Source organism: Spea bombifrons, chromosome 1 (assembly GCF_027358695.1).
Source record: "Spea bombifrons isolate aSpeBom1 chromosome 1, aSpeBom1.2.pri, whole genome shotgun sequence".
Classification (NCBI taxonomy): domain Eukaryota; kingdom Metazoa; phylum Chordata; class Amphibia; order Anura; family Pelobatidae; genus Spea; species Spea bombifrons.
Genome location: NC_071087.1, coordinates 102,605,481 through 102,626,698, shown reverse-complemented (window position 1 = coordinate 102,626,698; position 21,218 = coordinate 102,605,481). Strand labels below are relative to the sequence as shown.

General features: G+C 38.0%; 1 protein-coding gene across 1 annotated transcript in view; it reads left to right on the top strand.

Annotated features, from left to right (window-relative positions):
• The window catches only part of LOC128497043 (guanine nucleotide-binding protein G(q) subunit alpha), a 46,725-nt gene extending 32,279 nt beyond the window's left edge, over positions 1-14,446 (top strand). The window contains exons 3-7 of the mRNA XM_053466905.1: positions 8,105-8,259; positions 9,240-9,368; positions 10,170-10,299; positions 11,922-12,075; positions 12,654-14,446. Coding sequence (XP_053322880.1) covers positions 8,105-8,259; positions 9,240-9,368; positions 10,170-10,299; positions 11,922-12,075; positions 12,654-12,844 — 759 coding nt within the window. The 3' untranslated portion in view covers positions 12,845-14,446. The remainder of the gene's footprint in view (positions 1-8,104; positions 8,260-9,239; positions 9,369-10,169; positions 10,300-11,921; positions 12,076-12,653) is intronic.
• Positions 14,447-21,218: the final 6,772 nt, after the last annotated feature.

Below are 21,218 nucleotides of genomic sequence, written 5' to 3'. Positions count from 1 at the left end.
GAGATATTTCTGGGAAAGTTTTACAATCCCAAAAGTTGCAACGATGTTAGCATGTCCAGCTGTTGGCTGTACTTATGTCATCGGGTATGAAAATGAAAAATGAAAATGAAAAGATAAAAATTAGTTTCCTGAGGTTTAAGCTCAGAAATCCCCAGTTTGGTCCTGATGATATGTACATATTTTATGTGTATATAACTTTTAAAGCTGTGCCTGTTATACATAGTATTTTAGTATCTTTTAATGTGTTTAACAAATTACAGCTACTAGATTTTGTTTTCTTTCCTTTTCGGTTTATGGAATGCTAAATATATTCCTTTCTCTGTTATTTTTTGCCATTCTTACTTAGTAATGTGCATATATATATATTATAAACTATTTGCTTTGAATATTGTTTCATGGCCCACCCACTCACATGTACTCAGACATCTTAGAGTTACCTTGCTACAGTTGACTGAGCATCTAGTAACTATCCAAAGAATATTCTTTGACCTAAGAGAACCATTTCCAGGACATCCAGATCTGTTTATGCTTGTGCCTGACAATAAAGGACTTCATAAAGGATCCATCCCCCCCTTTGTGTGGTGTTTGAGTTCAACTATTGTCAGTTTATGGCGTGTCATCTGTATAACCAATTCTCTATCCAAATCTTCTGCTCTCCCCTCCCTGTAAAGTTGCTACGCGTCTTGCACGTGATATATTTACTGCCAGTCAGCTCCAGCGCCAGCTCATAGAATGTTCATTGATTTCAATTTCCTGCCACTGATTGGCTGCTTCAATCTAATTGGTATACAAAATGGTCGAACCGCGGATGAAGAGGCCAGCTTAAACCTCAGGAACGTGATTTTTTTCATTTTTGAAGAATGCATATTAAAGCAGTGGTTGGCAAACTTGGAAGAGCCAGCCAAAAAAGTTAGGAATGTCACACAATTATTGGCACCCCTGTGAATACATATGAGAAAAATATATTTGAAGTATGTTCCCAGTTAACATTTTTTAATACACCTGGGTGACTAGGAACAGAAAATTGTTCAGCCATAACTTCCTGTAGGTAACACACAGGCCAAATCCCCTTAGTCATTCGTTGCAATGAGGAAGGCCAAGGAATATAGCTGTGATGAGTGGCAAAAGGTTGTTGAGCTTCACAAAATAGAAAGTGGCTGTAAGAAAATAGCAAAAGCATTGAAAAGCCAATTTCCACCATCGGGACAGTGATTAAGTTCCAGTTAACTGAAAATGTTGTGAATCAACCTAGAAGAGGAGGTGTGTCTATCGTCTCAATGCACTGCGAAGAGGATGGCTTGAGTAGCCAAGAAATCTCCAAGGATCACAGCTGGAGAATTGCTGAACTTAGTTGCGCCTTGTCATTTTGGATACTTTGACCACAATTCGATGTTGCCTATATCACTACAAGTTGTTTGGAAGGGTTTCAAGAAAGAAAGGAAAAAAAAAATAAAAAAACAGGGTTTCCAGAAACAAATTCAACTTGTCTTGAGTTTCCCAGACACTACCAGAACTTCAAATCGAGTTCCATGGTCAGATGAAACCAACATAGAGGTTTTTGGCAATAAACACCAGAGGGGGTACGTCATACTCGCAGCTAAATATGCTTATGGCTTGGGCTGTTTTTCTGCCAGAGGACCTGGACATTTTGTTTTTTTGGGTACATCATCAAACATCAATACATATTGATTGAACACCTGACTGCCTCTGCCAGAAAGCATAAAATGGGCCATGGTTGGATCTTCCAGCAGGACAATGATCTAAAACATACATCAAAATCCACACAAAAATGGTTTACTGACCACAATTCAAGTTCCTACCATTGCCATCAGTCCTGTAACTTGAACTCCTTAGAAAACATGTAGGATGAACTGAATACGAGATTCCACTAGTGTCAGCCTCTAAATTTGAAGGACCTAGAGAGATTATGTATGTAGGAATTGTCTCAGATCCCTTACAATGTATTCTCTGACCTTATTAGGCATTATGGGAGCAGACTCTGAGCTGTAATCTTGGCAAAGGGAGGCAGCACAAAGTATTGATTAAAAAGGTGCCAAATAATTGAGTCATACATATTCACTGGCCACTTTATTAGGTACACCTGTTCAATTGCTGGTTAACACAAATGGCTAATTGGCCAATCACATGGCAGCAACTCAATGCATTTAGGCATGCGGACGTGGTCAAGACCACCCGCACTGGGTGCCACTCCTGCCAGCTAAGAACAGGAAATTGAGCCTACAATTTGCACAGGCTCACCAAAATTAGACAATGGAAGACTGGAAGAACGTTGCCTGGTCTGATGAACCTTGATTCCAGCTGTGACAATCAGATGGCAGGGTCAGACTTTGATGTAAACAACATGAAAGCGTGGATCCATCCTGCCTTGTGTCAACGGTTCAGGCTGGTGCTGGTGCTGGTGGTGTGATGGTGTGGGGGACATTTTCTTGGCACACTGGACCCCATAGCACCAATCGAGCATTGTTTAAACGCAACGGCATACCTGAGTATTGTTGGTGACCATGCCCGTCCCTTTATGACCACAGTGTACCCATCTTCTGATGGGTACTTCCAGCAGGATAATGTATCGTGTCACAAAGCTTACATCAGCTCAAACTGGTTTTGTGAACATGACAGAGTTCACTGTACTCCAATGGCATCCACAGTCACCAGATCTCGATCCAATAGAGCACCTTTGGGATGTGGTGGAATGGGAGATTCGCATCATGGATGTGTAGCCGACAAATCTGCAGCAACTACGTGATGCCATCATGTCCATATGGAGTAAAATCTGAGGAATGTTTCCAGCTCCTTGTAGAACGTATAACATGAAGAATGAAGGCAAAAGGGGATGCAACCCAGTACTAGCAAGTCATCCCTAATAAAGTGGCCAGTGATTCTACCTGCCCCACCAGGGGTTAATATATCAACAGAAGAAACACAGGGCAAATGAGCATAAAAATAAAGATAATACTTACCCTGTGCTGCTTACTTGTCCTGTTTTTCTTCTGTTGATATATTAACCCCTGGTGGGGCAGGTGGAAGTGGCAGTGAGATGAAGTAGCGGAGGTTGTGCACATGGCGCACTAAAATCCAAATCCCCTGCAGCGCTGCACGGGACCTGGATCCTCTCCGGCAGCCAGTAGGGGTCTGTGCGATGCGCGCAGACAGCCGCTTCTCCCCTCCGCTTCCGTTGGGGCTTCCATGATGGAAGCCGCACCGGAAGGTCACGTGACGCCGGGTTCAGTAATAGAAGCCCCGGTGGAAGTGGAGGGGAGAAGCGGAGGATGTCTGCGCGTTCTGCACAGACCCTCACCAGGTGGCAGAGAGGATCCAGGTCTCCTGCAGCTTTGCGGGGGGGTCTGGATTCTACAATTAAAATCCGATTTCTATTTGAGATCGGATTATAGAAGGGAGTTTTTCAGAGCATTTGCTCTGAAAAACATCATTTTATAAATCGATAAGAATCGATTCAACTAATAGATTATGAAAATCGTTGACAACGATTTTCATTATCTATTTTATCGTTTTGTTGTTGCAGCCCTAATTCACTTCACCTGTCAGTGGTCATAACATTATGGCTAATCAGTGTATGTATGGATGAATTCTCATTCATGCTGCCTTCTCTTCTATTACAGAATGCAGGAACATGGTGCTGAGAAATGATAGACTAAGACAAACCGATATATTAGGTGGAGAGAGCCCTGCTTGCAAGCTTACAATTTTGAGGGAATGGGGTGACAAACATAAGGCACAGAGAGGTTGAGAGGTAGTGTGGTGGTTGTGTCAGTGACAAGGAAGTTCTAGCAGTTAAGATGGCATGCTTTTCTAAAGAAGTAAGTTTTGAGATGTTTCTTGAATGTTGGGAGAGTGAATGTTTGGTGGAAGTAGGTTACAGAGATATGGGGCAGCCCGAGTGAAATCTTGTAGGCAGGAAGAGGTGATAATTGAGGAGAGCCTTAGCTCTTTGGGGTGAGGAATGGGTAGGTGCGAGTGGTGTTGTTTTTTTTTTTTTTTTGGTGCAAGCGGCAGGATCTGGCGAGGGACTGAATGTGAAGGAGAGGTTTGAGTTAAGGTTAGACAGATATGAGGAGATCCAGGAGTGAGCTGTATCTCGAACACCTGTAAAAAAAAGAATAATGGCGAAGTGACCTTTTGTTTTGGCAGGGAGCAAGTTATTGGAGACTTTTGTTATGGCTATTTCAGTAGAGTGAAGAGGTTTGAAACCAGACTGTAGAGGGTCAAGGAGGGAGTTGGAGGCGAATGTACGTAATCTGTTCAAGCAACTTAGAGGTAAAAGGAAGTAGAGAGGGCGGTAGTAAGTCAGACAGATGGGATCTAAGGAAGGATTTTTTAGAATGGGTTGATTAGCGCATGCGTGAACGCTGTTGGTACGGTTTCAGATGATAGAGAAAGATTAAATACTTTGAGGTGTGATGGGGTCAAGGGGACAGGATGTTGAGTGAGAGGAAGAAAGAAGAGTGGCTATCTCTTCAGCTGTAGGTGAAAATAATATAATATAATAAGCCTGGTAGCATACAGTAAATTTAAATCTTCTAAATAACTTTTTGTCTATACATTTGCTAACCAGTTAGCTAGTATAATATTTAGGTGAATAGTTACTCCCTACAAAGCGACACCTTATCAGTCCATGGAATAGATTTAATTTCCAGCTGTTGACGTACGTAGCTGCAGCATTTGAGAACTGAACTATCTGCTAAATTAAATAATGGCAATTGTCAACCAGGCCTCAAGGTTACTTATGTCTGTTACTGGGGTAAACTGTGCATCCTGGTGCCTTTTTTAAAGCCATGTTGTACTCCTGTTTGCATATATTGTCCTGTCTTCGGTCTTGTACAGTCTGTTCTTCTCTGTGCCATCTGCACAGGGCGTAACACATTACAGCACACCTCTCTGTGCCAAGTACCCTGAGGGTATGACTTCCTAAGCTGGTTTACAATGGTGTCTCTTGTGCAGTGATTTTTAAACACTGTCTTCTGTACAAAAAACAAGGGGGAAGTATAACGTGCTTGTTATCTTTCCAATCGTTTTTTTTTTTTTTTTTTATCATTTACAGGGCTGTTTAAGTCTACGTGTGCTGTGTGTAGTAGGCGTGTAAGATTGTATTGCTTAGAGTTATTAAAGGTATGTATGTATGTTTATACATCTAGCTGGGAACTGAAAGGTCAGTTACATCTTATAAAATGTTATAGAGAACAAAAGATGCTCCAGCAGGGAAGTGCTACCTTAGTTAAGTATGCAAGAGAACAGTGCCAGCCTTTTTGTGTATAGCACCAATCTGTAAATTGTAATTCCTCTTTTCCATGTTTGATGTACCAACACAAATTATACACCCTTCTTCCTGGAAAAAAAAAAAAAACAGGCTTTCATTTAAAACCATAGAAAGATGCAAAAAATAATTTAGTGCTAGTATGAAAAGAAAAGGAAAAAAATTTCTACTAAAATAAAATACCGTATTTGCTCGATTTATAAGACGAGTTTTGTTCTAGAGCAAATGCTCTGAAAAATACCCCTTGTCTTATAATCGGGGTCGTCTTATAATCAGACCTCAAATAGGTCTGACTATGAGACTAAGATCCAGATCCCCCGCAGCGATGCAGGGGACCTGGATCCTCCTGTGTTATGCCCCCCCCCCCAACTGACCGGTGCTCCTGAGTCCCCGGTGCTTAGTCCGGGCAGCGTGTAGAGCTCTACACGATTCGCGTAGACAACTTGCGCTGCAGGAGCACTGGTAAGTTTGGAGGAGGGAGGGGGAGGGAGTGTTAAATGGGGGGAATAAGGCATTTCTGTAGGCAGTGCTCTGTGAAATGCCTTTTAACCCCTTAATGCCACTCAACCTCCAGAAATGCCTTTTAACCCTCGATATGCCACTCTGCCTCCTGAAATGCCTTATACCTCCCTATATACCACTCTGCTCCATAATATGCCTTTTAACCCCCTAAATGCCAGTGGCATATAGGGGTATAAGGCAATTCTGGAGGCAGAGTGGCACATAGGGGGTCAAAAGGCATATCATGGGGTGCAGTGGCATATAGAGGGTTAAAAGGCATATTGTGGGGCACAGTGGCATTTAGAGGGTTTTAAGGCATTTATGGGGCAGAGTGGCAAGCCTTGGGGCAGATGTGCCTAACTGGGGGGGGGGGCAGGTTGAAAAAAAAAAAAAAAGGAAATAGCTTTTATTAACAAACAATTGTTCACATAGTTTACATGAATTAACATTTACCGGTAAAACTTTTTTCCTATAGGGTCGTCTTATATTCAGGCTTTTTCTTTTTTTCATAAATTAATATTCAGATTTTGGGGGGTCGTCTTATAATCGAGCAAATAGGGTAGTTTGCAATTTTGCTTAGAATTTCTGTCCTGGATTTTGCTGAACATGGGGTACAGCATCAGAGATGGAGAAAAGAAACTGACCTGGGCAAATTTCTGCCAAAATCTGGTCACTCTTATGTTGGGGTCTCTGATATAGACGCATACCTCCCAACATTTTAAAATGTGAAAAAGGGACGCTTTTTTTTTTTTTTTTTCCCCTCTCTCAGCCAGCCTGGTGTCCATCATGACTAGGCATCGTGGGAGTTTTAATTCACATCTAATACCTGTCACATCATCTGCTGTTAACTACAGTTCACAATGAGGCTCAGCCAGACATACTGCTTCCATGATGCCGGCTGAGCATCATGGGAAGTAGTCAACAGTAAAGCTGCAGATTCTAGCTCTGAACTAAAATTCCCATGATTCTCAGCCAGCCAGGTGTCTGCCGTAGTGCTGGCTGAGTATCATTTGAAGAGTAGTGAACACACACGCGTACACTGCCCACACACACACACACGTACACTGCCCACACACACGTACACACCTGCCTTTACATACACGTACACACCTGCCTTTACACACACATACACATTCACTGCTCTTACACACACCTGCCTTTACACAGACATATACACATTCACTGCCCTTACAAATTCCTATACCGCTCTTACACACAAGCTTACAAACACATGCATGCACTGCCCATACACCCCTTTCTCCCCATCTCTTACCTCTTCCTCCATCCTGTGGTGGGAGTGCGAGGTCTGTCACTGAGACTCCCTCATCACTATGCACCAGCAATGGATGCAGAACGCGGGGGTACGACGTCATTCCCCGTGCTTGGCATCTATTGTCGGTGTGTAGTGATTTGGGAGCAGTAAGTAGTCCTGCAGGCTTCAGCTGCTCATTGGGCGGCTGTGCGCCCCCCCCCCTGCAGCTGCACCTGAGGTGAGTATCGCTCTTGCCTCACCCTTCCTCCACCCCTGCAAAGCGGGACAGAGGAAGGGATAGGTGGGCAGTTACCTATGTATCAATGTGTCTTGGCCTTCAACAAAATGGCCGTCATGTTACAACTCTAAAGCACTTTTCATTTAACGTTTTCAGTTAGTATAAGAACAGCAAGTATGTGATACACAGAGTAAAAGACAAAATAAACCAACAGGCTTTTTGAATGTACTAATGCATTTATAAATTTTAATAAACACTCAGTTAATTTTTATTTGTATTTATCAATGTAATATTTAGCAATGAAAGTGATTTCCAATAATTTAATGTATTTTATCAGTTTATTAAATGGATTCCTGTTATTGAATTCTGTAATTTCCCTAATATTTAATGTATTGATAGAATACTTTATGAAATACATATATTTTGTGAGATATTTTATGGGATGCATTTCTTATATATGCATATATGTATAAGTGTGTGTGTGTGTGTATATATATATATATATATATATTTGTGTGTGTATAAATGTATACACATACATATATAAAGATGCATTACTTGGAATTTTCTTAATAAGCTGACCCGATACTATATATTAGCTAAAATATTAATACTAAAATAGAAAAATCCTTTTCATTTTCGCTTAGGATTTCTTCTACACAGTAGGTGCCACTGCTGAACAAAGACCTAAGTCTAAATATAAATATGTATCAAAGATTAACACTTGTCACAATCAAAGCATTTTTAATTTAAAAAAAATAATGAACATTTAATGATTTATTTATTTATTATTTTTTTTTTTGTTTTGTTTTCACCCTAACAGGGCCATGCACTGTTAATTCGGGAGGTGGATGTAGAGAAGGTGTCCACGTTTGAGAACCCTTATGTAGATGCAATAAAGTATTTATGGAATGACCCAGGTATACAAGAGTGTTATGACAGACGACGGGAGTATCAGCTGTCTGACTCCACTAAATAGTGAGTATGATACAATATTCATCTTTGAGTACTCTGCAGGTCTGTTGATTTAAACCGTTACAAGAGCCTTCAAATACATTGAGACCTAACAACCTGTACACAAAGTAATATTTGCACTATTTCTGTTTGTAGAATATTTAGGATAAAGTTACCATACGCAACTGCATACAGAAATTAAAAGGGTAGAAGCCAGCAGGAACATGAAATACGTATTTTTATAGCTGGTATTTTTAGGAAGATGGAGAACAATATTAAGAAAAGATCTTTAGTCTGACCGCTGTATATACTCACATGTTCGTCCAATGTTCATTCAGTTACTAACTACAATATGTTAGTGTTGCAATGTCACACTGTGAAGAATTAAATGAATGATGTTAGTAAACGTGCCAACATTTTATATTTTTCTTAAGCTAATTACTTACCATGTGTCCAAATTCAGCAGAAGTTGAATTTGTTTTGGTGTAGGGTGTTTTGTACATGGTGCTATACTCAATACTGGGTATTCTCAATATTTCCTTTTTGAATCACTGGATTGAAATGATTGTGCCACACTTTACCGAGTGCATTATATTTTATTTATACTTACAATTTATATACGTAACCTGGGGAAGAAATCTAACAGGGATATGCAAATTGTGTCCATAGCAAGTCATTGATGTCAATGGAGCATTTGGGTTTTTTCTACCCTCTTGAAACCCATAAGCCTTTCAACAGTGATCTTAAACAGGCCAGAGAAGCTGATGCTGGCATTGAACTTTGATCCATTACACATTTTCAGCCGTTATTCCCTGTGGTGAGCGCTCATGCATTGTCCTAAATAATTACAGAATTTAGAGGTGATCTGCATCTTGCTTTTTCATACCACTCCTGGGATGCCCTTAAGTACTTGTGGTGCAGTCCTTTCTAATATTGTTACATGGTAAAGTGTCTAAATTTCTGTGTGCGCTCACTTTCCCCTACTTTGTTGATTTTTTTTCCAGCTATCTCAATGACCTGGACCGTATAGCATGTCATGGGTATCTTCCTTCTCAGCAAGATGTTCTCAGAGTTCGAGTTCCAACAACAGGCATTATTGAGTATCCCTTTGACTTGCAAAGTGTCATTTTCAGGTACATGAGCCCATGCTTTTCTAAACTGACTTGTTTAAAAAAAAAAAAAAATGGATATCTATAGTGAGTTATGATTGTTAGGTGAGTATTAGTTGTACTTTTATGTGTATATTTTGAAGTCCTGAGGCAGCATCAAGGTTAAAACCTGTTCCACCTCCGAGGTGGCTTATTTTTGGTGTCTAAAGAAGTCTCAAAGAAGAGTTGCAGTGGGTTTAAAATACCAATATCAATCATAAGAGATACAGTTATTAGAAGACTGGTTGAAACTTGCTAAATTCAAGCGAAGTCCTGTTCTGGGCCGTATAGTGTAACTGAATCCCCAGTATTTTCATGTTAGATAGGTGATAGTAAACTGTATTTTACTGATTTGCAGTATATATTTAATATGCATGTAGAGATTTTATAGAAGAACGGTACTAAATTTGTATATAGACAAGCAGATGCCTTGTTACTAGTGTCAAGAGTGGATATGCACTTATTCTTTGTTTTGCTGCTGTTTTTCATAATGGTTCTTCCTTGTTCACCGATGTTGTGAAAATAGTCATAAAAAAATTTAGATAAATTGGCAATGCAGTCTGACTTCTGTAGATACTGTCTCATGTATATTTTTTACAGGTACAATCAATTTATTTTGTATGTTTTTTTCTCTTTATAAACATTGGGGGTATTTTTTTTAAAAAACATCCGGTTCCAAACAGAATAGTATATAAAAATATCACAATATGGAGCAGTGCGTGTGTATAAGCATATAATATACACACACATGCATATATTGATACATTTGTGATCTTAATCCTCCAGAATGGTGGATGTTGGAGGACAGCGTTCAGAGAGAAGAAAATGGATACACTGCTTTGAGAATGTCACTTCCATAATGTTCCTAGTAGCTCTTAGTGAATATGATCAAGTGCTCGTGGAATCTGACAATGAGGTAAGGGATTTTAAAAAGTACTTTCTAAATGGTTATGTATAATTTAATTCCTAAGGATTTTTTTTAATTACATCTCCAAAAGTGTTTGCATCAAAATACATTTGTGTCCATTGCCGTTATGCAACCGTTATTTATTTCAGACAAAAATGGCCTTTGACTCTTCTGGCCATCATTGAATCAGGCTTATGTATTCTTTTGAATCCTAGTACAGCTGCAAGGGTGTGAACTGGACTAGGGGGATTTATGCAGTGCCTTGTTTGACATGCATGTATAATATTACCAATTCTTCCATTCCGTGGGAGGATCTCTCACACCGGCGCATATTTACTGTGCTTGGGGAATACGTATGCATTGGTTTTCAGCGGCGAGCATGAGATAAACCTACTCAAATTTCATAATTTTGATGAAAATAAGCTGTTAAGTGCTTCTTGAATCTTATCCAGTGACAGGAAGGTTTTTGGATTTAAGTTTCTTGACTGTGTCTTGCAAAACATGAAAGCTTGTATTGTTTATACAATTCTGTGGCTTGTTGCACTATAGTTTTGTGATGTTTGAAAGTCAAGAGGCATTGCTTTCTTGCCATTGCCGCAGTTACTGCGGAAGCAAGACTGTTCAACATTGTTTGTTTTTTAGGCTGTAAGACTACTCTAAAAAGGATGTGTTATTTAAATAAAACCATGTGTAATATTGTTTTAGCTGCGTTAACGCTAAAGAGACCTCTTAAGATCTTGCAACTTGATTAAAAGCTAGATCTTTTTGGATTTGTGTATTAGTATATGTGCAGAGTATCACTCTTAACGCACATGTTAACCCCCCCCCTTCAATTTTCAATATAATCTTTATCCTACCTGTGGCAAAGGTTGCAGATTCACAATATGAATTACTATTTTCCATAATAGTAAAGTAAATCTGCATAGGTTGCAGATTTACAATATGAAATACTATTTTCCATAATAGTAAAGTAAATCTGCATAGGTTGCAGATTCACACTATGCATTTTAAGGCAAGACAGGAGGCTTCATATTTTGCATATCTTCCTTTACTCTCACCAACAGCAGCAAAGAAAGAGTTAATAACACAAGTGAAAACAACCAATAGAAACAGTACACAGGTGGTATATAAACCCCTCAACTATCTCCCTCTTCCTCTTTCTTTGCTGCTCACCAAAGCTGCAGGTCACTATTTTCCATAATAGTAAAGTAAATCTGCATAGGTTGCAGATTCACAATATGAATTACTATTTTCCATAATAGTAAAGTAAATCTGCACAGGTTGCAGATTCATGACATGAATTTGTTTACTGAATTAGCAGAATCACTTTAGTGATTCCACCACTGTATCACGCAGCAGTATGCAAAGCTCAGCCTAACCGGGACTGGTGTCTGCCAGCAGAAAGTCCTGCTGAGTCAAATTTACATAGATGCACTCCCAGTGCTTTTGGGAATGTTTTCCGGATTGGACCCTATTAGACTCTGTCATTTTATATGGACCATGTTTCATAATGTATAATTGGGGGTTTGTTGCCATGGCTTATAAATATACTTCTACATCTGTATGTTTTTGCAGTGGATGCTACACCTCAGTCAGGTTTCAACACTAAAGTGCCCCCACTTTTATTTCAGAATCGAATGGAAGAAAGCAAGGCGCTGTTTAGAACAATTATCACATATCCCTGGTTTCAAAATTCTTCAGTCATTCTGTTTCTAAACAAGAAAGATCTCCTGGAGGAGAAAATTATGTACTCGCATCTAGTTGATTATTTCCCAGAATATGATGGTAAGTATTAATATTATTTTGTGGATAGGCAGATACATCTGTGTTGAAACATATAATCTGACTGCTGGTAAGAACTGATGCAAAGATTCAGACCGTAATAAGTCCTTGGTCTTGTCTTTCCTATTCAGGATAGCTTTATGTTTATCCCTTAAATGTTTAAAGTCACTCACTATATTAGCATCTGCCACATCTGATAGGAGGCTGTTCCATTTATCTACTGCTCTTCATTTTTAATAAACCTGTTTACATGCATTGGAAAATCACACCAAACGGATGTGCTTGTGTTGTTTGTCATGTATTTGAATCATTGGTGTTCCTTAAAGAACTGTTTTAACAACTCTTGTAGAAACAAATGATCAACTTAGTTGTTCCAACAAACTGCCAAATTAAAAGATATAAATAATTGATTTTTATTTGATATTTTTTTTTAAAACACCTTATGGTTAAGAATTACAGCTATCATTAACATCCAATTTGGTGATATTTTGCAATGTTTAACCAACATTGCTTTAAATGGGGAAAAAATGCAACAAATTTCACTTCTATTTTTTTCCCCTCCCTACTTTATTCCATAAAAGGACCCCAGCGAGATGCACAAGCGGCAAGAGAGTTCATTTTAAAGATGTTTGTAGACCTGAATCCTGACAGTGATAAAATCATCTACTCGCACTTCACCTGCGCCACAGACACAGAGAACATTCGCTTCGTCTTTGCCGCTGTCAAGGACACTATCCTGCAGCTGAACCTGAAGGAATACAACTTGGTCTAACTGTGCCTGCTAGCTTTCCTTATCTCCCTTTGGGCCATTGAAGAAAATACAAGATGGACTGTATTATCTATGAGAGAGAGAGCGAGAAAGAGAAAAAAAAAAAACAATTTGCATAATACTAATTTATTGCCGTCCTGGACTCTGTGAAAGTCCACAGAGTTTGTAGTAATTATTAAGATTTTATTTAAAGTATATAGAGATAAAACACACAGCTGCAATACACAGCAGCACAATTTTCTAGGAGAAAACAGCTCGTGTTTTAAATTCTCAGTCGTGTACTCGCAAGGGCCGGTTTTAGTTTTTATGGTGTTTTTCCATTTTTAGGGAGAGAGCAGGGTGCTTTCAGTTCCGCATGAGCCTCCTCATTCCTTTAGGGTATTATAGTCTTTTAAAGCAAAATATTACTTTGTTTCCCCAAAAATCATTCCTTTCTGAGCCGCTTAAAGTAGTAAACAATTAGGCATAACTTTTTTTATATTATATATATATTTTTTAATTTAAGCCATCCGCTTTGCTAACTTATATACTTTTCTGAAGGATTAAAAAATATTGATACTGTGATTTTTAAATTATTGACATGTATAAAGTAAATTTGGTTTTTGGTACTGTCTTTTGTCACTCTAAGGTGAGACTAGAAAGATCGATTCAACCCGTAGCCATTAGCTAATTATCATGACAAATGGCAGACAGCAGTCAAAGTGTTAAATGATCAAGACACCCCATAAAAAGAGAACAGAGTAAACTTTACAGTGTGCCAATTTGAAAGGGGACGTAAAAAAACTTGCACAGAGAGAACAGTATGGACACTACTACCCCAGACATCATTTATTTTGTTTTTATTTTTTGTTAATACAATATAATATGTGCAAATCAATCTTCCAGTTGCCAAAATAAGGCTTTTATTAATTCTTTTTTATTTTTTTTATATAAATACTGTTCATAGATAAGATGAAATGCCAAAACTGACTGATTAGGTTCCAACTAAATCTGATGACTGCCAAATGATTAGCCTGTTTCAATCCACATAGTTTCATGCTCTTGTAAAAGTATTCCATAAACTTTGCCAAAATAAAAGAAAAAGGATAAAACGCGCAGTACATGAAAAAAGCTTAGTATTTACAGCATAGTAACTTGCAGTGTAGCGCATTAAGGAAGTCGGAACTCTTCATAGGGATCATTTTTAATCAAATTCTTAATAAACTTTTGCCTCATTTATGATTGACGACAAATGCAGTCAGTGATAGATTGTTGCCGTTGAAAAATCCTCTTCAATGTCGTCTTGTGTTTTCATGTGATTAAACCTTCAGCGTGATGAATAAAATTAAAGCTCCACTAAGGTTTATTTGCTAAACATGCTAGAGGAAAGGCACCTTTTTTAATAGTAGTGCCTTGCAGGCCGCGGTGGTGATGTCTAAAGACCATTTGCTTTTCATAGGCGCAAAATACAGATTCCAAATTTCCCTTGCATTGTAATCATTTAGTCGGCTGCATTATGCACTTCCTGCTAACAAAACAAAAAAAATATACGTTTGTTTTTTTTTTTTAATCTAAGTATTAGTCCCACCATGCTTGTTGAATTAAAAGTGGCCAGGGTAAAAAAAATATATATATATATTTAAAGCACACATCTTTCCTTGTTTTCCATTGCACGGCTGCGCCGTTTTCTTTAAACGCTCCTCTGTTAAATGGTGGCAGATTTTGAGCAAGCTGTGCAAATGGGGGAAGAAAATCTCTGCCGTGCCATTGGTTCAGTTGCTATGCAACGCAGCGGGGTTATGAATGCTGAAGTCACTGCCTCAGGGATGCAGATAGGAGCGGGGAATCAAGTGAACAGTGATTGCAGATTAAGATGTTTACATTTAACCCCTGCAGGTCCTCATATACCTGGGTATGCCTGACACTGGAAGGATTAAATGCCTGGATTAGTATTACCCGAAAAATAGACTAAATTCCCTTATACAAGAAACTATCACTTTCCTCTTTCACGTGTAATTTTAAACCGTAAGAAAAAAAAAATCATATAGTGTATAGTACAACTCTGAATGCTCTAATCCTTGTACATACATCTCTCTCTCTCTACACTAATATATATATATATATATATATATATATATATATATATATATATATATATATATATATATATAATATAGCAGCATCCATATTGGCTTTGTAATCATTAGTTTTTGGCAGATTGAATGTGCTGTATTGATAAATATATCTATGTAATTGTATGTCTAATAGCTTATTCACATTTTAAATAATGTTAATTTTACTCCATGTTTGTTTTTCTTTTTGAGAGGAGAATGTACATTTTGTCAAATTAGTACTTTCTACAAATGTTATCTTTCCCGCCATAGATATGACTACAAAATGTTCATCTGGTACAGAGTGCTACCAGAACTGCTATATGACGTGAAAGAAGAACTGCTTTTTTTCGAGGTACATGTATGAAGGATGTCCTGAAAAACTCTATGTATGACTTGATAACCATGAAGAGCTATCAACGTATATGGCATTGGACTCCATACATATGTACTTTGCATAAGGCTGACTCAAGACTTAATTCCAATCACTTATTTAATTAAATACCCTGACCAAATTACTGGAAGGGAGCAGACTTCTTAAAAGGTCAAAAAGGTTTATATATATATATATATATATATATATATATATATATATATATATATATATATATATATATATATATATATAAATAAATTTGAACTGCACACATAGTGCTTTTTTGTTTTCTTCAAAAGTATTTCATGCATAACAGAACTAACTATAACAATCACATACAGTATATTATACAAGTGTTAGCACACTTCTAATGTATATAATTGTCACCAATGTTGAATTTCTAGTCAGTGAAAATATATATATTTGTTTTTTTTTTCTTTGTATTTTTATGATGCTGTGACAGGAATGAAAAATGACACTGAAGCTTCACAAACTTTGTTTTATGTTACTTTTGTCTTTGGGGGGTTCCCTTTTTCATCCTTTTGCTATGCACACATTTATTTAGAAAGTTAGTAAAAATAGGGATGTATAAGAAGTATCCCATTTTAAAAAGAATAATGGGAGATAGGCGAATTCATCCCAAACCTAATGGTTGACCTAGATTTGTGGCAAGAATTGACTTGAAGATTGAAGCATGGCTCCCGTTTGTCTTTTTCCAATCTGTCAATTTTTTGGGGGGGGTGGGGTGGGGTTGGGGAATCGTGTAAATACTTTTTTCTTTTCTTAAGTGGCATGTGCAATGGGAATGGTAGCTAAACTAATTCACATGGAAGATGTTCAGATTCCCAGCTACGAACAAATTTCCAACATACCAATGCAAAAAAAAAAAAAATTGTGTGGGGGCGGGGGTTAGGTGTTTAATAAGTTTACCCAAATCTTTCCTTAGTGTGGTCAGTCTGTAATGGAGCTACACTTGCACAAAGCAACATCTGCCGCACAAAGTTCCCACTAAGAATGTATCACGTAGTGTTTGAAATTTGGTAATTTACTGTAATGCCTTACAGAGCTCCAAACTAGACACTTGTGCCTCAAAAGGAAAAAAAAAGATATATAGGCAATCTTTATTTTTATTTTTTTCCTTCTATTTTTGCCAAAATGAAGTGCTTTTTGTTAAAGGTCCTACCCACATAGATTTAGCACAAGGAAATGGTGATATGTGTACTTTTATGCCACTCATGTGCCAGGGGAAAGAACAGTAGGCTGTGTTGCTACCCAAATTGGCACTCAAAGTGTTTTAAATAAGTTAAATTTGCCTTTTAAATTTTCTTTTAACCAACTAACTGTTATTGCGCTGTATTGCAGTTGTGTTATAAATGCAGGCTATTCTGATGTGCTGGTGTTTGAATTGTAATAATTTTCAGCGTTTAATTATCCTGGTATTAAAGATTGGGGAGATGGGAAAGGCCATGTAAAACAATGAAAAGGGTAACCTATTTGTAGATATTTTTTCTTTCTTTGCTTTAGAGTTTTATTAAAAAGGTAGCTGTTTGACAAGATAACAAGGGCTTCAGAGTGAGTCTCCTCTACCTTTTTAAATGCCTACTATTGCTCAATTGAAACCCTATATGGCTTGACCTTCCCTACATATATTGCATCATTAATAAGAAAAAAGTGTCTGCCACCAATTATCATGCCACATTTATCAATAAAAACCTCAGTGGTCAAATATACACAATTTTATTTCTATTTTTTAAAAAGTTGTCTCCAACCCTGTGTACTATTACTAATCTTGTAACTTTGAAAAGTATGTTCTTTATTTATACATCCAACCAAAGATCCACAAATCGTGCTTCTGGGTGTATATATCTATATATATATATATATGTTAATGTAAATTTCTACAGCACATACACAGGTGTGTGTGCATTCATATGTTATGCTATGCTATTGATATGTTAATCCAGGATGTCATCATGTTGCCACAATTTAAAACTAGACGGGACAGATGTTGGTATGTGGTACAATTTTTTGAAGCTATTATCGAGCATCTGGTTTTTCCCAACATTTCAGTTAATTTGGCTTACAAGTTTAACTTTTTTAATTTTAATTGTTTTAGTATCAAATTAAACAGTGATGCATTATTCCTTGTGTGTGTTGTGGACGTCACTTTTTTTTTATCAGCTTCATAAATTGAGGTTACTTAATTGGTTAGTATTCAAAAAATTCTCTTAATCATTGGTCAGTTCGCTTTCTCATCTGGTAGCAATAAGTCCATGATCTTAACCCCCTACAATGTGGATTTACTCTGAATTGCAATTGATAATTCATTTTTATTTCATTACAGTATGAGAGCATTTTCAGAGAGACCCTTTTGGATGGAGACTTGGAGTCACATTCTCAAACTCCCAGAATCCCTGAAGTAAACCTGTTTTTGCTTGATATTGCCACATTTTCTTCCATCACACAGGTTTATACATAAATGTAGAACTTTACCCATTAAGGACCAATGACTATTATCTTGACCCAATCTACTAGGTTAACTTCTTATCATGTTGCCTTGTGGTATACAATAGTTTTAATCTTTGGAGAAGGGGACTTCATTAGCGTAGACAGGGCTTTATTAGCAATGTATTAAGCATCACGCTCAGCTGTTTCTTAAAGTTGGAACATAAACTAAAATATCACACAATTGCAACACTGGTGACCTCCAGATTTTCATCTTATTGGAGCAACATGAAACTACATCCATTTTTTTACAATGCAACACTACATCACTATATACAACACTGTACTTATACAGATATACTCTATACTATTTTAATAAAAAACATTACATTTACATTAGACATAGTGGTATTCCATAATGGCATCTTCTCTCGTATCTGATTGCAGGGAAGAAATAATTCAAATTAGAGACTTATGGTTGCCAAACGTAGTCTCTCGTAAGGGATTCAATTGAGCTTGAATTTTTTCTTCTGGTTACTTAGGATAGTAAAGCAATGCAACAAAAAAATCTGACATTTAGTAACGATCAGCCATAACATTATGACCACCTGCCTAATATTTTGTAGGTCCCCTTTTTGTGGCCAAAATAGCTCTGACCTGTCGAGGCATGGACTCCACTTGACCTCTGAAGGTGTGCTGTGGTATCTGGCACCAAGACGGTAGCAGCAGGTCCTTTAAGTCCTAAGTTGCCATGTGTTCTCCAGGTAAGCAAGGACATGCTCTCGGTTATCCGCATGATGTAAAAGATAACCAGGGCACCGTCTTCCATTGCTCCATGGTCTAGTTCTTATGCTCACGTGCCATTGTAGCACTCATTGACTCAACATAGGCACGCTGACTGGTCTGTGGCTACGCAGTCCCATACGCAACAAACTGTGATGCACTGTGTGTTCTGACACCTTTCTACGAGAACCAGCATTAACTTTTTCAGCAATTTGAGGGACAGTAGCTCGTCTGTTGGATTTGACTACAAGGGTCAGCATTCATCTGCCACGTGTATCAATGGGCCACCCATGACCCTGTTGCCGGTTCAACGGTTTTTTGTTTTTGGTTTTTTTTCTCCTCCACCCCCTTGGACCACTTTTGAAAGATTCTGACCGCTGCAGACTGGGAACACCCCATAAGAGGTGCGGTTTTGGAGATGCTCTGACCCAGTTTTATACCACCTGGCCCTTGTCTCAGGTCCTTATGCTTGCCCATTTTTCCTGCTTCTAACACATTAAATTTGAGAAGGAAATGTTTACTTGCTGCCTAATATATCCCACCCACTGACAGGTGCCATGATAAGATTATCTGTGTTATTCACTTCACTCGTCGGTGGTCATATTATTATGGCTGATCGGTGTGTGTACATATTCACACGTACACTGCAGTGAGCTGCCAGTGTATATATTTTATTTGGTATGTGAAAAATATATATTTTTAGACCTGTGAGCTTGTACAATTTTTGCCTAATTTGCATTTATATGAATTTCTGAAAATGAGGAGGGATCCTTACCAAAGCAAATGAAATGAACAAGAAACTTCTGAATACATTTGTGCCCCCATTTTGGTGGTCTTTTAGTACGGAAGAGAATTACCTGATTTTCTGCATGAATTGTTAAAGTTTGATCTGTTCTACAACTAAGTCACAAGTATAAACAAACACAATGTGCTAAACATACAAACAATGATAATCCTTAATGCCTTTATTTTACACACCTATCTAACATTCACAGTGCTGGTGGAAAAAGTAAGTGAACCCTTGGATTTAATACCTGGTTCAAAATCCTTTGGCAGCAATAACTACACACAAACACTTTGGGTAGCTGCAGATCAGAGATACATGGTTAGAAGGAGTTGTGGACCATTCTTCCTTACAGAACTGCTTAAGCTCAGCCATATTTCTAGGATGTCTTGGTATGGCTGGATCTCATGAGCTCATTTCACAGCATCTTTAATGAGTTAAAGGTCGGCACTGACTGGGTCACAGCAAAAGGCAGATATACTTTTTTTTTTTTTTTTAACAACCGTTCTGTTGTAGATTTATTTTGATGTTTAGGGTCATTGTCCTGCTGCATTACACAATTTCTACTGATCTTCAGCTGGTGGAAAGCCATACTGACATTATCCTGTATGATGCCTTGATGAGCTTGGGAATTGTCTCCTCAATGAGGGCAAGTTGTCCAGGCCCTGAAGCAGTAAAACAGCCCTAAATCATGCTCCCTCCATGATACTTACGATTCGGATGATGTTTTCATGTGGGTATGCAGCGCATAACGTTGAGTTTTCCCAAAGAAATCAAACTTAGTTGTATCAGCCCACAAAACAGTTTCCCAGTAACATCGTGGAGTGGCAAGGTGCTCTTTGGCAAACTTTACGTGGGCAACAATGTTAAATTGGTGTGTAGCGGATTTATCTGTGGTGTCCCGTGTCCTGTGGTAGATTCGTGAATAGAATAGGATTTTGTTTTACTTCATTAAGCATTCTGCAGTGTGCCCTTGGAGTCATCTTGGCTGGTCGCCCACTTCTAGGGAGAATAGCCATAGTACTAAATCAATGTGTTTAACTGCAAACTGATCAATATGTAAACTCTTTGATATTACTTTGTAACAATCTCCAGCTTTATGCATATCAACAATTCTTGATTGTAGGTCTTCTGATATTTATTTATTTTTTGTGAGACATGGTTCACATCAGCAGATTCTTCTTGAGAATAGCAAACTCAAAATGTGGGAGTGTTGTTTTTATGTCAAATTAGCTCTAAAACACACCTCCAATCCTGTTTCTTTGATTGGACTCCAGGTTTGCTAACCCCCTGACTCCTGTTGAAGTGATTAGCCTAGCCATTCACATACTATTTCCAACTCACAATGTTTGAATGATGTATTCAATATGGACAAGAACAATACAATAATTTGTGTGTGATTTGTTAAAACGGATTGGGTTTGTTTATTATTGTAACTTAGATGAAGATCATATCATGAAGACAAATCTATACCTAAATGATAGTAACCCCAAAGGGTTCACTTACTTTTTCTTGGCACTGTATACTTGCTTATTCCATTTTAACTTGTTTGTAGCAGCCAAGAAACAGATGAGAGATCACCACAGTGTCAGTTTTAGAAATAAACAGTACAGTCAGACAGTGTTAGACTGAGACTGTTATGCTGCCAGCTCATCTACCATAATACTTTGGATAGTTTAAGTGTAGTAAACTGACTCTTTTAAGTGCTGGGGTGGATTGTAGAAGATTTGCAGCTGTACAGACTGCTACATTATTTTATTGTCCTACTAGGATTGAAGCATTAGGCTAGGTTTCCACTTGGGTTTTTGTCCGGCGTTTTTTTCTTGATGAAAGACGCCAGGAAAACCGCCAAGAAAACTGCCACTGCATTTACCTGCGTTCTGGCGTTTTTTCTGCAGT